The 15,998-nt window shown below is 44.6% G+C and overlaps 1 protein-coding gene across 1 annotated transcript in view; it reads left to right on the top strand.

Annotated features, from left to right (window-relative positions):
- The first annotated feature begins 7,862 nt into the window (after positions 1-7,862).
- The window catches only part of LOC119955516 (nuclear receptor subfamily 6 group A member 1-like), a 592,263-nt gene continuing 584,127 nt past the window's right edge, over positions 7,863-15,998 (top strand). Inside the window, exon 1 of the mRNA XM_038781784.1 lies at positions 7,863-8,099. Coding sequence (XP_038637712.1) covers positions 8,033-8,099 — 67 coding nt within the window. The 5' untranslated portion in view covers positions 7,863-8,032. The remainder of the gene's footprint in view (positions 8,100-15,998) is intronic.

Below are 15,998 nucleotides of genomic sequence, written 5' to 3'. Positions count from 1 at the left end.
CAGTTGCTTCACATCTCCAGGGTCCCAGGTTCGATTCCCGACTTGGGTCACTGCCTGTGCTGAGTCTGGATGTTCTCTCCGTGTCTGCGTGGGTTTCCTCCGGGTGCTCCGGTTTCCTCCCACAGTCCAAAGTGTGCAGTTAAGGTGGTTTGGCCATGGTAAATTGATCTTAGAGTCCAAAAATGTTTGGTGGGGTTACTGGGTTACGGGGATAGGGTTGTGGTGTGCGCTTAGGTAGGGTGCTCTTTCCAAGGGCCGGTGCAGACTCGATGGGCCGAATGGCCTCCTGCACTGTAAATTCTACGATTCTATGAAGATAGTTAACATAGAACAGTACAGTACAGCACAGAACAGGCCCTTTGGCCCTCGATGTTGTGCCGAGCAATGATCACCCTACTCAAACCCACGTATCCACCCTATACCCGTAACCCAACAACCCCCCCCCCCAACCTTACTTTTTAGGACACTACGGGCAATTTAGCATGGCCAATCCACCTAACCCACACATCTTTGGACTTGTGGGAGGAAACCGGAGCACCCGGAGGAAACCCACGCACACACGGGGAGGACGTGCAGACTCCGCACAGACAGTGACCCAGCCGGGAATCGAACCTGGGACCCTGGAGCTGTGAAGCATTTATGCTAACCACCATGCTACCGTGCTGCCCCCTAAGTTGTGCTTGAGTATTGCTGAAAAAGTACATTTTGCCAAAACTTTTCATCTTGCACTCATCAGGACAATCTTGTGATTGACTTGATGAGTGCAAGACAAAAAGTTTCAACAGAATATCTTTTTTCAGCAATACTCAATTTCTGTACTACCAACTGACTATGGTTGTGCTTGTTGGAGGCCAATCATCTCAGCCCCAAGATATTGTTGCAGCCATTCTTTAAGGTTGTGTCCTTGGCCCAACCATTTCAGCTGCATCATCAATGACCTTGCCTCAATCTATGTTCAGAAGGGGGCATTTTTGCTTATAACAACAGTGTTCAGTTTCATTTGCAACTCCTCAGATAATTAAGTAGTCGTGTGTCTGCAAGCTTCCAGGGTCCATTAGTAATCCAGAGTAATTTGTGTGTTATCAACATTGTCTACCGGCAGTACGGTGGTGCAGTGGTTAGCACAGCTGCCTCATGGTGCCTAGGTCCCAGGTTCAATCCCGGCTCTGGGTCACTGTCTGTGTGGAGTTTGCACATTCTCCACGTGTTTGCATGTTTCGTCCCCACAACCCAAAGATGTGCAGGGTATGAAATTAATGAAAATCACTTATTGTCACAAGTAGGCTTCAAATGAAATTACTGTGAAAAGCCCCTGGTCGTCACATTACGGCGCCTGTTCGGGGAGGCTGGTACGGGAATTGAACCCGCGCTGTTGGCCTGCTTTGGTCTACTTTAAAAGCCAGCTATTTAGCCCTGATTAGCCCTGATTGGCCCCTTAATTGGAAAAAATGAATTGGGTACTCTAAATTTATTTTAAAAAACATTGTCTACCGGCCGAATGAGATGTGAAGCAGTTTCTACGGATGATTCACATCTCTATCTCAAATTAGACATTCTATTCTATGAGATATGATGTAGGTTCATGTCATAACTTGGAGGCTGGACGCAATACATGAGCACATTGTATGGCAAGTTGTAGTCTCGGATTAATGTAAAAATCCTGTCACATTATTCAAAGAGTAGAGAAGTTCTTGAGCAGGTTATATGACAACTGCAGGTTTGTGCTGCTGCTAGGCGGACAACTGGCATCATGAGTCCCCAATTAACTACTTAGGTAGTTCCTTGGAATCAGGGATGATTCCACTCTGGTTCGATGCATTTCAAAATGGCTGATAAATCCAATTGCCGATTTGACGACTCTACCAAATGCGGGACAGGTGGTGCTTGAATGATTGGGTGGGTGGGTTGCTTCAAGCTTCGTGTGCTTCCATCGATGTCTTGACTGCACCTTTATGTGTTCCCAATGAAGTCTATCGATGTGTTCAGTGCCCTCCCGGATGAGCCTTCTCTATTTAGGTTGGTCACAGGCCAGGGTCCCATGAGATGGTAGGGATGTTTGATCTCTCCAGAATTGCTTTCAGGACACCCCTGAAGTGTTTCCAGTGCCATTCTGGCAAATGGCATGATAAATAACAAAATAGCCATAACCTGCCACATTATGGGTGCAATTCAGTGAACTTCAACTAAGTCTGCTGTCAGGCACGTTTAGCGGGGTGTTTCTTGGGGGCACGTTGCCATTTCTTTGGCTTTGGGGAGTTTCTCTCCACTGAGGCTGCACTTAAGAGAGATTTCCTGCCAGTGAGCTGATCTCACCAGCAGGAATGGCTGTCTGCAGATCGGGGTGCCATTTTGACTGGCAGAACTAAACTTTCCCTCCTTCAGGCCCTCCTGCTTTATGCCAGAATGCCTCCTGAGCAGTGCCACAGTTCCCAGATGGCAGGGGCTGCCAGATACCACCCTGCCCTATTCCGAACACCCGGGGGATCACCAATGGCCTGAAAGACCTCCCACCCGAGGTGCCGTTATCCCTGGTCGACATTTGAGTGGATCAATACTAAACGGTGCCGCGGTGAGATCTCCGGGTGCGGCTGTTGACCCCCAGGCACCGGGTGAATCCGACGTCCGGATATCTAAATGAGTCATTAGGCTTATTTTAATGTTCAGATCTGGATCTCGCCCAGCAGAGCCTGATTTGGGACTCTCCCGGTATCCACCTGACACACCTGTCTCTACACCTGGTGCACCAGGATCACTAAATCGCGCCCTAAGTGTGCATTACCAGACAACTAAATACTGTATATTTAATCTATTCTCCAATCTGCATATGTGTGCTCATGGAAAGATATGCTGGCTATAGGTAATATAACAATAGTTGAGAATAATGATCTGGGATCAACTATTAACATTGTATCATGGGCGGCACGGTAGCACAGTTGTTTCACAGCGCCAGGGTCCCAGGTTCGAATCCTGGCTTTGGTCACTGTCTGTGCGGAGACTGCACGTTCTCCCTGTGTCTGCGTGGGTTTCCTCCCAAAAGCCCCGAAAGACGTGTTGTTAGGTAATTTGGACATTCTGAATTCTCCCTCAGTGTAACAGGTGCCGGAGTGTGGCGACCAGGGGATTTTCACAGTAACTTCATTGCAGTGTTAATGTAAGCCTACTTGTGACACTGATAAAAATTATTATTGTTATATTAGATTTACTTTCACTGGATCTGCTGAGTGATCCTAACACTACCTCTACTTACATTTCTACAACCTTTTTTTTTTTTTTTTTTTTAAAAATTTTTTTTATTGGAATTTTTTGCAGAAAATATAACAAAAAGTATAGCAAAAAGCGGTAATATGCAACTAACAGCCCCATAACACCCACAATTCCCCCCATACCGTAACATCACATGTATCACATTCCCCCACCCCCCCCCCCCAAACAAGAGAACTTAACCATAAATTAAAATTAGATAAATCAAATTTAAATAAAATAAGCTAACATAATCAACGCCCCCCCCCCCCCCCCCCCACCCCGGGTTGCTGCTGCTACTGTCCCAGTACCCTATCGTTGAGCCAGAAAGTCGAGGAAAGGTTGCCACCGTTTAAAGAACCCTTGCACCGATCCTCTCAGGGCGAATTTAACCTTCTCAAGCTTAATAAACCCCGCCATGTCATTGATCCAGGTCTCCACGCTTGGGGGCCTCGCGTCCTTCCACTGTAGCAAAATCCTTCGCCGGGCTACTAGGGACGCAAAGGCCAGCACACCGGCCTCTTTCGCCTCCTGCACTCCCGGCTCTACCCCAACCCCAAAGATCGCGAGTCCCCATCCTGGCTTGACCCTGGATCCCACCACCCTTGACACCGTCCTCGCCACCCCCTTCCAGAACTCCTCCAATGCCGGGCATGCCCAGAACATATGGGCATGGTTCGCTGGACTCCCCGAGCACCTGGCACACCTATCTTCACCCCCAAAGAACCTATTCATCCTCGTCCCAGTCATGTGGGCCCTATGCAGCACCTTGAATTGGATGAGGCTAAGCCGCGCACACGAGGAGGAAGAATTTACCCTCTCCAGGGCATCAGCCCATGTCCCGTCTTCGATCTGTTCCCCCAGTTCCCCCTCCCACTTCGTTTTCAGCTCCTCTACTGACGCCTCTTCCTTCTCCTGCATAAGCTTGTAGATATCGGATATCTTCCCCTCCCCGACCCAGACCCCCGAGAGCACCCTGTCACTAACCCCCTTCGCGGGGAGCGCAGGGAATCCCTCCACCTGCCGTCTAGCAAATGCCTTTACCTGCAGATATCTAAACATGTTTCCCGGCGGGAGCCCAAATTTCTCTTCCAACTCCCCCAGGCTCGCAAACCTTCCGTCGATAAACAGGTCCTTCAGCTGTCTAATGCCCGCTCTATACCATCCCCGAAATCCCCCATCCATGTTCCCCGGGACGAACCTATGGTTCCCCCTTAACGGAGCCTCCATCGAGCCCCCCACTTCTCCCCTATGTCGCCTCCACTGCCCCCAAATCTTGAGGGTAGCCGCCACCACCGGACTCGTGGTATCCCTCGTGGGAGGGAGCGGCCACGGCGCCGTATTTCTACAACCTTTAACAACAACTTGCAATGTTACACCCAAAAAGCAAAGTCCCGGTTTGGGCGTGAGTGCCAAGAAAACCCCGTTATCAAACGGGATTCTTGGTTTTTTTGGACTTGGCGAGGAATGCCCAGCCAAGCCTGCACTTACCTCACTTCCTGTACTAACGAGGTCAGGGGACACCCCACCACAGCCTCCAGGCCTCCCTCAGCTTCCTATTTTACTTTTTAAGGGGTCCTCGAGCTCTCCTCACCCCACCCCTTAAGGGCAGGGCACCCTGGGCCCAATTTGTGGCACGGCCAACCTGGCACCTAGCCACCTTGGCACTGCTGGCCTGGCACTCTAACAGACGTGCATATGCCAGCCTGGCAGTGCCATCTGGGTATCCTCACACCGTGGCACTGTCAGGGTGCTGGGTGGCAGTGTCAATGTGCCAGACTGGGTGGCAGTGCCAAGGTGTCAGACCATCCGGGGGCCTCTGATGGTCTGGGAGACCCCCACAGATGCCGTTACACCTGGGCCACGTTGGTTTTATTTTGATTTCTCAATAATTGATTACTTTGAAAAAAGTTACTGTGAAAAGCCCCTAGTCGCCACATTCCGGCGCCTGTCCGGGGAGGCTGGTACGGGAATCGAACCGTGCTGCTGGCCTGCTTTAAAAGCCAGCGATTTAGCCCAGTGAGCTAAACCAGAGATTGGGGTGCTCCGTTGCACAGGGATCTGGGAGTCCTCGTTCATGAGTTGCAGAATACTATCATGCAGATACAGCAGATAATAAAGAAATGGAATGTTGGCATTTATAGCTAAAGGAATTGAGTATAAAGGTGGAGCAATGGTTAGCACTGCGGCCTCACGGCGCCGATGACCTGGGTTCGATCCCGGCCTTGTGTCGCTATCACATTCTCCTTACGTCTGCATGAGTTCCAACCCCACAATCCAAAGATGTGCAGAGTAGGTGGATTGGCTATGCTAAATTGTCCCTTAAATGGAAAAAAAAATTGGGTACTCTAAATTTATAAAAAAAGGAATAGAGTAGAAAGATAAGGAAATGTTCAACCATACAAAGCATAGGTGAGACTATACCTTGAGTATTGTGCACAGTTTTGGTCAAATTATTTGAGGAAAGATGTTGTGGCATTGGAGGCAGTTCAGAGGAGGTTCACTAGGTTGATTCCAGAGATGAGAGGTTTGTCGTATGAAGAGAGATGAAACAGTTTAGGCCTACACTCTCTAGAGTTTAGAAGAATGTGGAGAGATTAAATTGAGGTATACAAGATGATAAAAAGTATGGATAAGGTAGGTGTGGAGAGGATGCTTCCTATTGTGGGGCATTCTAGAACGAGAGGTCATAGTCTTAGGATAAGAGGTAGCAAATTTAAATCAGCATTGAGGAGAATCTACTTCTTCCAAAGGGTTGTGAATCTGTGGAATTCGCTATGCCAGAGTGTGGTGGATGCTGGGACAGTGAGTAAATTTAAGGAAGAGTTAGACAGATTTTTAATTGGTGATGGTTTGAAGGGTTATGGAGAATGAGTTAAGGCCAGGATGAGATCAGCCATGATCAAATGGCAGAGCAGACTCGATGGGCCAAATGGCCTAATTCTGTTCCTATATCTTTTAACCTATGAACTATTATTCTGTGTGATTGAAATGGATTGAGAGCTGTATATTTATTTCCTTTATTGTTGTTTAATTGGGAACAGAAATAATAATTAAGGGTATTATATTTACTGTATTAAATAATATTGTTTCAGGGGTAATTGAAAGCTATTTTCAGGTGTGATATTAAAGAGTTTAATATTGTGTTAATAATTAATTTTTGTTTTAAAATATCAAATCCCTATTTCTTTGTGCAGTAACTCCTGGAGCGAAGTATTCTTTTTGCGAATTCTTACAAAACAAACTAGTATTGGGGTTTCACCCAGTATCCCAGCCACTGTTGAAGTTGTTATGTTCTGTGTTGTGGCCGTGGTAAAGATGCACACAGAACATCTAGTTCTTTGACCGGTATGATAGTTTATTAACAAAATTAATACGTGGTAAGATAACTAATGAACTATCATACAAACAGTAACAAATAAGTGAATTCTCCTGGAGCTATTTCTAAAGCGACTGTTCTCTTCTGCCGATCTGTGGAGTCACATGGTGGAACACCGTTCCCACTAGCTGGTCGGAGGTCATATATCCAACTATATACATTGCTATATGCATATGCATATTACCACAGGCAAGGTCTAGGATCATAATACACTTAAGGGGGGCCTTGTTTAACGTGTCATCTGAAAAATGGCATTGTTGAGTGCAGCACTCACTCCTTCGGTAATACAGTGCAGTATCAGCCTAATTTTTTGTTCTCTAGTCCTGGAGTGGGACTTGAACCCACAAGCCTCTGACTCAGAGGTGAGTGTGCTTCCAATTGAGGCACAGTTGACAGAATTTCACACTTTAGGGTCGAGGGAGTTGAAAACATGGTGGAGTGATAAAAATCAAACCAAAATCAATAATAGGTATTGAATCCAGGATGCAAATGTGTGTATTTTCATTGCCACTGAGCCTATGGATAATTTGACTATTGTTATTTACAAATAGCACTAATAGCCAAATAGAGTTTACACACAGCTGCAGTAATACTTCTCCAAATATGTAAACTATCTATGCTTAGCCTCAACAAATTATAATTATTTTGATTTCTCAATAATTGATTACTTTGATTGTGCTTGCCAGTTCCTCCAGTTGTGTCTCGACAGCTTTTAATGATACACTTGTAACATATTTCCAAGTAACATAAACTCCAAGTCCAACGGTGTTAATTTACATTTGGATTTCTCTAAAAACAGCAGGCACTGTTTCACGCAGATGGGTGATTAGGGCAGAGGGGTTTGTGTGGTCAGATTATTTGGGGGAGACGAGGGGGGGCATTTCACTGTGCTTTGTCAGCAGAATGAAGAGGGTAAACGTTCTTGTTAAGAGTCTAAAGCAAGATAGTCCTTCATTTCCACTTCACACGGAAACATCAAAACACGAAGGGGCATGGGCTGGAGGCTGGTGGATCCAGTCCATTGTCAGGTCGGGGCTGTGAAAAGAACAATTGGAATCCTGTGTCAAGCATGGAATGCTGGGACCAGTGGTTTGGGCTTCGCGCGGTTCGCGCATCCTCTGTCCTGTTGGGGCGGTGGTGTGGGAGGGGGGTGGATCCGGGTCTCTCTTTCCTGAAGGAGAGGAGGGGAGGGGAGGGGAGGGGAGCGGAGCAGGAGGGGGACAGCAACAGAAGGCTAGGGGGTGCGATGCGCTTGCGCGAGGCTCCGAGCCGTTGCCAGCGCGAGCGGCTTGTACTCCAGCCGAGCGTTATCGATGTGCGCGAGAGAGTCGGGCTAACCGCCTGACAGGTAAACACCATGGACGAAGTGTGCTGAGATTACCGTGTGGGCAAAGAAAAAAAAACACCAAGAGCATGGAGATCGAAAATAGAACGAATGGCTACGAATGCGAAGAAAAAAACGAGATAAAGCCAATTAACAGTAAGTCAGCGAGGTTATTTGTGTTTCTTTTAAATGAAATTATATTTCTTTACTGCCGAAGCAAGAAGTGTACATAATGGTGGTCAGTTGCACGTTGGTCGTTGTCAATTTTGTTTGTATTCAGCTGTTTACCATTGTTTTCAAAGTAATAATGGTAACTATTCGGTTGTTTATCCATTCCCCATCCCGATTCTTGCAGGGTCTCATCGTTTCTAAAAATGCACTTTTGTTTCTAAGAGGTAGTAATGATTGGGGACATTTCGGGGGGGTTTTTTTTTGCGCCGTTTTAAGCTTAATTTTGAGACAAAAATGCAGCTGGGGACATTTATTAGAAATGTGTTTCTCTGTAGTGATGAGTCTTTGTAAGGTCGTAAAACGTGAACTTTTGAACTTGAGAGCACCCTGAAGCAATTAGGAGAAGGCATAATAAGGACACCGCCGAATTACAAAGGACGTATAAAAAGAATAGAAAACATCATCAATCAAAATAGCATCATATAATTAAAATACATCGAAGTAAGTCGGTGTCATGGCTTTCAAATACAATTTGCTTAAGGACATCTAGATTTAAAATTAGTTTCAGAATCAATCAAAATTAAATTAAGGCAATTCTCAAGTTTTGCTTGAAATGTAACCTGCTTGAATTTTTTAATAGTTTTTTTTAGTGTAAGTGCCGAAAGGTTTGCCGAAAGGAAAGATTTTAAAAGGTTGATTTTTGAAGGGAGTAACATGCACTTTCGAGAGGACCACATTGGATAGATAGTGTGAAGTCTTTTCAGATGACTTGCTTAACTCTTAATTTACAATTCCTCATTTTGCTTTTAGAATTATGTGTTTTGTATATTCTTGCAATCACAATGCAGGTTTTTTCTGATGATTTGAAATTCATTTTCTTAATGTTAAAAACTTTCATTTGGAGTTGCAGTGAAAGTACACACTTATTTTGAAGACATTGGTCAATGCATTAATAGCCATCTGGAGTACAATTCTCATATTTGCATATGGATGGGAAATTGAATTTGCAAATTTTGTTGTTCCTCTACCATTGCTCGTGTTTAAAATATGTTTGCTTTAAAATCCTATTTTCACTATTTGGGCCTGATAACATTTTTTTCCTTGAATCATTGCTTTCCAGTTTCTTTGTTTGGATGGACAATTTTTGTTTTTGATAAATTTAATTCCTATAGAATTACTGAGTGGTGATGAAATTAAACCAGATTTAGCCAATTCTGGGATAGTATATGAGGATTAATTAATTGTATCCCATTTATTGTGGTACAGAAGCTATTTTGCTTGAAGGTAAATATTATCCTTCCTTAAATATGGCTTTCATATGATCACCGTGCCTCAAAACAACTGTTTAAAGAAAACGAAATAATAGGACAGCCATCCAATACATTAAGCAAAAAACTTGCCTCACAGTGAAGATAATGTTGGTCTTTGCATTTTACATTCCAAAATACATAATTAAACAAGGCATGACTGAAAGTTTTCTTGTAAGGGAAGAAAATATTGAAATTCAGCATAAAATGTTTTGCACAAATTTACCAGAATGCCTTTTGTGTATTGTGAAATACTGCTCCAGGTAACAATTGCTCTCATTAAAAAAAAATCAGTTAGTGTTTATTCTGGGACTGTGAATATCATAATGTCAATTGTTTCCGATTGTGCCATCACCATTTGTAGGAGGAAGTTCCATTGCAGAATTAACGTTACAGCACTTTGCATTTTAAATCATGTTCGGGAGCATATCTGAAATATTAATTTTAAAACAATAAACAAATTTCAATATTCCAGAACCACAAAGACCAAATTATGATGTGATCATTTTGATCCTGAAATTGTATAATATTGCGTAATGATCTATTAACTGCTTGTTCTTAGTAACACACTTGGGCTATTTTGTCATTACCTGACCTTTAACCTTCCTACATCTTGTTCAAAAAGGGTTGGGTAGAGAGGGGAAGCCTGGCTTATCTGCTAATCTAGTGTTAACAAAACAGTAATGCTAAAATGGAGATAGAGGCTATTCTTACAAGTAGTTTTGGGGGCATTGCCAATAGCTTTGTTTTTCACTGTTATTTTGCAATGAATGAAGTTACATACAATGCATTTTATAACTACCCTGTACTGCCTGGAGTATTTTTCATGAATTAATTAGCTCTTGCATGCTATTTTAGAAGGGTGTTATGTGATAAAATTAAATATTCATTTATAAATAGGTTCGAAATTGAGAAATACAGGCAGCTCTTGGTACATAACTAGCTGAATGCTTAAGATTCTAGGCCTAGGTGTGTGTTTTCAGTTTGGAGTGCTACATATTTACCAGATGCTCTTGGCCTGTTGGAATGTTGCTGTCTAAATAATCAAGAAAAATGTGCACAGAACTAAATAGCTGGAAATAAGATGTGATGTGGATTAGAACATAGAATATAGAACATACAGTACAGAAGGAGGCCATTCGGCCCATCGAGTCTGCACCGACCCATTTAAGCCCTCACTTCCACACTTTAAATCATGTGGGCAGATTACATTTTGATTTTTTTATTTGTAATTGTGTTATGTGGATTAGTGAGCATTGTAATGTAACTTTTTGGTAAGATTCTACTACACAGAATAATTTAAGTTTTTAAATAGATTAGGAAAGTGTTATATCTGTCTATAGATGGGGAACTAAGTTGGAACACCACAAGGACATTTGTTTCGCTGGACCAGCCTTTGCACAATTCCGAAGTAATATTTTTAGGATATCTTATTGTACAATAATCGCTTATTGTCACAAGTAGGCTTCAATGAAGTTACTGTGAAGCCCCCAGTTGCCACATTCCGATACCTGTTCGGGGAGGCCGGTACGTGAATTGAACCCGCGCTGCTGGCCTTGTTCTGCATTACAAGCCAGCTGTTTATGCAATTCTCAGCATAAACTACCATGTAATAACAGACTTTACTAGTCTATTTCTACTACAATTGTTTGCTAGGAGGTAATACTTAATTCTAATTTCAATCTGTTCAGATTAATTATTATATGTTTAATATATAGGTGTTACTTTAATGTAATGATCTACAATTAATGTATGTTCCTTTCTGTTATACCACAGAGCAATTTCTTAACATTTGTTGACATGCAAGTTTGTGGTTTTGTCTTTTGTCGTGTCCTGGAAGTAAATTTAATTCTCCTTCTTTTGGGAATAAGAAACCAACACCAAAATTCTTGTGAATTTAAAAAAACAATCTTTATGTGTGGGCTTGTCCAAGTCAACATTTGTTTTGTAGAATTGGACTGTACACTTCTTGTTCACTTCTTGGTCACTTGGGTATGAAGCATGTATTTGTAACAAAATTGCTCTTAATTAAGGATTATTCTATGTTCGATAAGTAACACTGTTTTTCAGGCCATATGACAACTGTGGGTTATCAAAATCACTATTGTATTTCATAAATTTCACTTGGTTAAATTATTGTTTGTTTTGCATGCTTCTATTTTCAATAATATTTTAAAAGTAAAAATCCTCATCAATTGTAGCACATAATATTACCACGAATATCAGTTCTCATGTTCTTCCAGTGCTGCAAAATCAAAACAGCCAGAGGTTTGGCATTGATAAATGGATTCTTATGTATTCCTTTTAGTTGCCATTTGCAAATATTGAAATTCTGGTTTAAAAAACGCTTATGAAAGTTAGTGTCAGTCATCTGGTCTTCCATTTGTGACATTTTGATGTGCTGCAATACATACTATAATTGGTATAGAGCTATTTAGTTGCCTTCATGATAACAATGTTTTTAAAAACATTATTCATACTTGAACCCAATGTTTACATTTTAAATAGTTTATCTGTTCATACTAAAAGTTGCACATTCAGTTAGGATTGTTTCGGATATCTGCTATGTTCAGTCTCAGCACTCATATTTTGGTAGAAAGTGTAAATATTATTCATATCTCTCTGTCTCTGTCGCTCTCGCTCTCACCTCCATGGACTTTTCCAAGAATTCCAATGGAGTTTGAATGCCTGTTGGCAGAAAGCCGTCTATTGTGGGCTCTGGTCCTTCCTTTTGGGCTGCAGCAGGGGAGATGCAGCATTGGCAGCAGAGAGAGGAAGCAGTGCACAAGAAGGAGGAGAAGGTCTCTTAACAGAGGGCTGTACTTGCTAGGTTATTCAGAGCGCTTCTCCTCCTATTCCCACCTCAGTTTGGAGCAGTGGCTGAGGTGATTTACTCTTTAAAGACTTTAGGGCATACAGAAAGAATACTGATGGACAGGCACAGAAATGCTTAGTGCATTGTCAAACTTCCTACAAAACCACCAGGAATGTTGTCGAGCAAACCATTATTATATTCTAAAATTATTTGATTTATTGTCACATGTACCAAATTGCAGTGAAAAGTATTTTTCTGTGGCCGAGGGAGCGTACACAGTATGTGCATAATAGACAAAGAGAATAATCAACAGAGAACATTGACAAATGGTACATTGACAAACAGTGATTGGTTACAGTGCGGAACAGGGGGCCAAGCAAAGCAAATACATTTTTTTTTTATAAATGTTTTTTATTCAGTTTTCATGTTTTATATTGAACAAATTACAAATTGTTAGAGAGAGAGAGAGGAAAAAAAAGAACACGCAAAAATTTACATATATATTTACAGGTAAGCATCTTCGTAATAATAGCTGTGGCCTCCCCCCTTTAGCCGGCATACATATTTTACATTCCCCAATATGGCCGAGGCACATGTTTATTGGCATTTATTTAGTTTGGTTTTGGGTCTTAGCTAGCCGTCAAACCCCCATAACCAACCCCCTATCTCCCCCCCCCCCCCCCCCCAACAACCTTCCCCCGATTCCCATCCATTTTCCCCTGATTCTTGGCCACCCGACTATTCTTCCTCTTGTTCGTTGGCCACAAACAGTTCACGGAACAATTGCATGAATGGCTCCCACGTTCTGTGGAAGCCGTCGTCCGACCCACGGATGGCGAATTTGATTTTCTCCATTTGGAGAGATTCCGAGAGGTCGGACAGCCAGTCTGCAGCTCTGGGTGGTGCTGCTGACCGCCAGCCAAACAGGATTCTACGGCGGGCGATCAGGGAGGCAAAGGCAAGGGCGTCCGCCCTCCCCAGGAATAGATCTGGCTGGTCTGAAACCCCGAAGACCGCCACTATCGGGCATGGCTCCACCCTCACCCCCACCATTTTGGACTTTGCCTCGAAGAAGGCTGTCCAGTACTCCACCAGTCTGGGGCAAGACCAGAACATGTGTGCGTGGTTGACCGGGCCTCTTTGGCACCGTTCACATCTGTCCTCCACCTCCGGGAAGAACCTGCTCATACGGTTTCTTGTTAAGTGGGCTCTATGTACCACTTTTAGTTGCGTCAGGCTGAGCCTTGCGCACGTGGAGGTGGAGTTGACCCTATGTAGTGCTTCACTCCAGAGTCCCCACCCTATCTCCATCCCCAGGTCGTCCTCCCATTTCCTTCTTGTTACGTCCAGTACGGTGTCGTCCCTTTCTATCAGTCGGTCATACAAGTCGCTACAGTTCCCTTTCTCTAGGATACTTACGTCCAGTGGGTCTTCCAGTAGTGTCTGTCGTGGCGGTTGTGGGTACGTCCTTGTCTCCTTTCGTAGGAAGTTTTTGAGCTGGAGGTACCGCAGCTCGTTCCCCCCGGCTAGCCGAAATTTCTCTGTCAGTTCGTCCAGTGTTGCGATCCTGTCGTCCGTGTATAGGTCCCTGATTGTCAGTGCCCCCCCGTCCTGTCTCCACCTTTTGAAGGTGGCGTCAGTCAGTGCTGGTGTGAACCTATGGTTGTTGCAGATGGGAGCCTTGTCCGACATTTTGGTCAGGCCAAATTGCTGCCGCAGTTGGTTCCAGGATTGGAGGGTGGCTGTCACCACTGGGCTGCTGGAGTGTTTTTTGGGTGGGGATGGGAGTGCTGCCGTGGCGAGGGCCCGGAGGGAGGTCCCCATGCAGGAGGCCTCCTCCGCACGCACCCACTCGGCTTCTGGCTCCTGGATCCATCCCCTTACTCGCTTGGCTGTTGCCGCCGAGGTAGCGATCCCCAGGTAGCGGAATTTATGTCGGGCTTGTTTGAACGGCAGCCCCTTTAGTGCTGGTGTACTGGGAAGATCTCGCTTTTGCTCATGTTGAGTTTGTAGCCCGAGAAGGCTCCAAACTCTTTCAGGAGCGCGATGATTCCGTCCATGCTGCTTTGTGGGTCCGAGATGTAGAGGAGCAGATCATCTGCATAGAGTAAGACTCTGTGCTCTCTGCCTCCCCTTCGTATCCCCCTCCAATTTTTTGCTGCCCTGAGCGCGATTGCTAGCGGTTCGCTGTTGCTAGTGCGAACAGCAGCGGGGACAGTGGGCATCCTTGTCTGGTGCCCCTGTGCAGCTGGAAGTATTGGGAGTTGGTATTGTTGGTCCGTACACTCGCCATGGGAGCGTTGTATAGGTGGCAAAGCAAATACATGAGCAAGAGCTCATAATGTTCTTACAGGGAATGGTGTTCCTACAGGGAACAGATCAGTCGAGGGGGAGTCGTTGAGGTGTCCTGTAGCTGTGGTGAAGAAGCTGTTCCTATGTCTGGATGTGCGGGTCTTCAGACTTCTGTACCTTCTGCCTGATGGAAGGGTCTGGAAGAAGGCAATGTCTGGGTGGGAGGGGTCTCTGATAATGCTGTTTGCCTTCCTGAGGCAGCATGGGGGTGGCAAGCTTGTGTGATGTGCTGGGCTGAGTTCACCAAACTCTGAAGTTTCTCGTGATCTTGGACTGAGCACTTGCCATACCTGGCTGTGATGCAGCCGGATAGGATGCTCTCTATTGCACATCTGTAGAAGTTTGCGAGAGTCGATGAAAACATGCCAAATTTCTTTAGCTTCCATAGGAGGTAGAGACGTTGTTCAGATTTCTTGACTGTTGCATCAACGTGAATGGCCAGGACAGATTGTTGGTGATGGTTATCCCCAGGAACTTAAAGTTATCGACCATTTCCACTTCGGAGCCATTGATGCTGCAGACGGGAGTGTGTGTCATGCTATACTTCCTGAAGTCGATGATCAGTTCCTTGGTCTTTCCGACATTTGGAGAGAGGTTGTTTTTGGTACACCATGCAACTCCCTCCTGTAGTCTGATTCGTCAATGTTTGAGATACAGCCCACCACAGTCGTATAATCCGCAAACTTATAGATTGAGTTGGAGTTAAATCTTGCCACACAGTCATCTGTGTATAGGAGTACTGTAGAGGACTGAACGCACATCCTTGCGGGGCCCTGGTGTTGAGGACAAATGTGGAGGAGGTGCTGTTGCCTGTCCTGACAGATTGTGGTCTGTTGGTGAGGAAGTCCAGGATCCAGCTGCACAGGGAGGGGTCATGTCCAAGATTTCAGAGTTTGGTTATTAGTCTTGTTGGTTTAATGGTGTTAAAGGCGGAGCTGTAGTCGATGAACAGCAGTGTTACATAGGTTTCCTTGTTGTTGAGGTGTTAAGAGTGTTGATTGTAGAGCCAGGGAGATAGCATCTGTTGTGGACTGGTTACGGTGATAGGCAAACTGCAGTGGATTGAGACCGTCTGGGAGGCTGGTAGTGATCCATCTCATCACTAGCCACTCAAAGCATTTCATGATAACAGGCGTCAGGGCAGTCGTTGAGGCAGGCTACCTTGTTATTCTTTGGTACTGGTATTATGGTGGTCTCCTTGAAGGAAACGAATGAAAATCGCTTATTGTCACGAGTAGGCTTCAATGAAGTTACTGTGAAAAGCCCCTAGTTGCCACATTCCGGCGCCGGTCTGGGGAGGCTGATACGGGAATCGAACTGTGCTGCTGGCCTGCTTTAAAAGCCAATGATTTAGCCAAGTGAGCTAAACCAGCCCCAGGTGGGGACCTCAGAGCGGAGGAGTGAGGTGTT

Source organism: Scyliorhinus canicula, chromosome 21 (assembly GCF_902713615.1).
Source record: "Scyliorhinus canicula chromosome 21, sScyCan1.1, whole genome shotgun sequence".
Lineage (NCBI taxonomy): Eukaryota > Metazoa > Chordata > Chondrichthyes > Carcharhiniformes > Scyliorhinidae > Scyliorhinus > Scyliorhinus canicula.
Note: the sequence above shows the minus strand (reverse complement) of the source record. Positions and strands in the feature narration are given on the sequence as shown.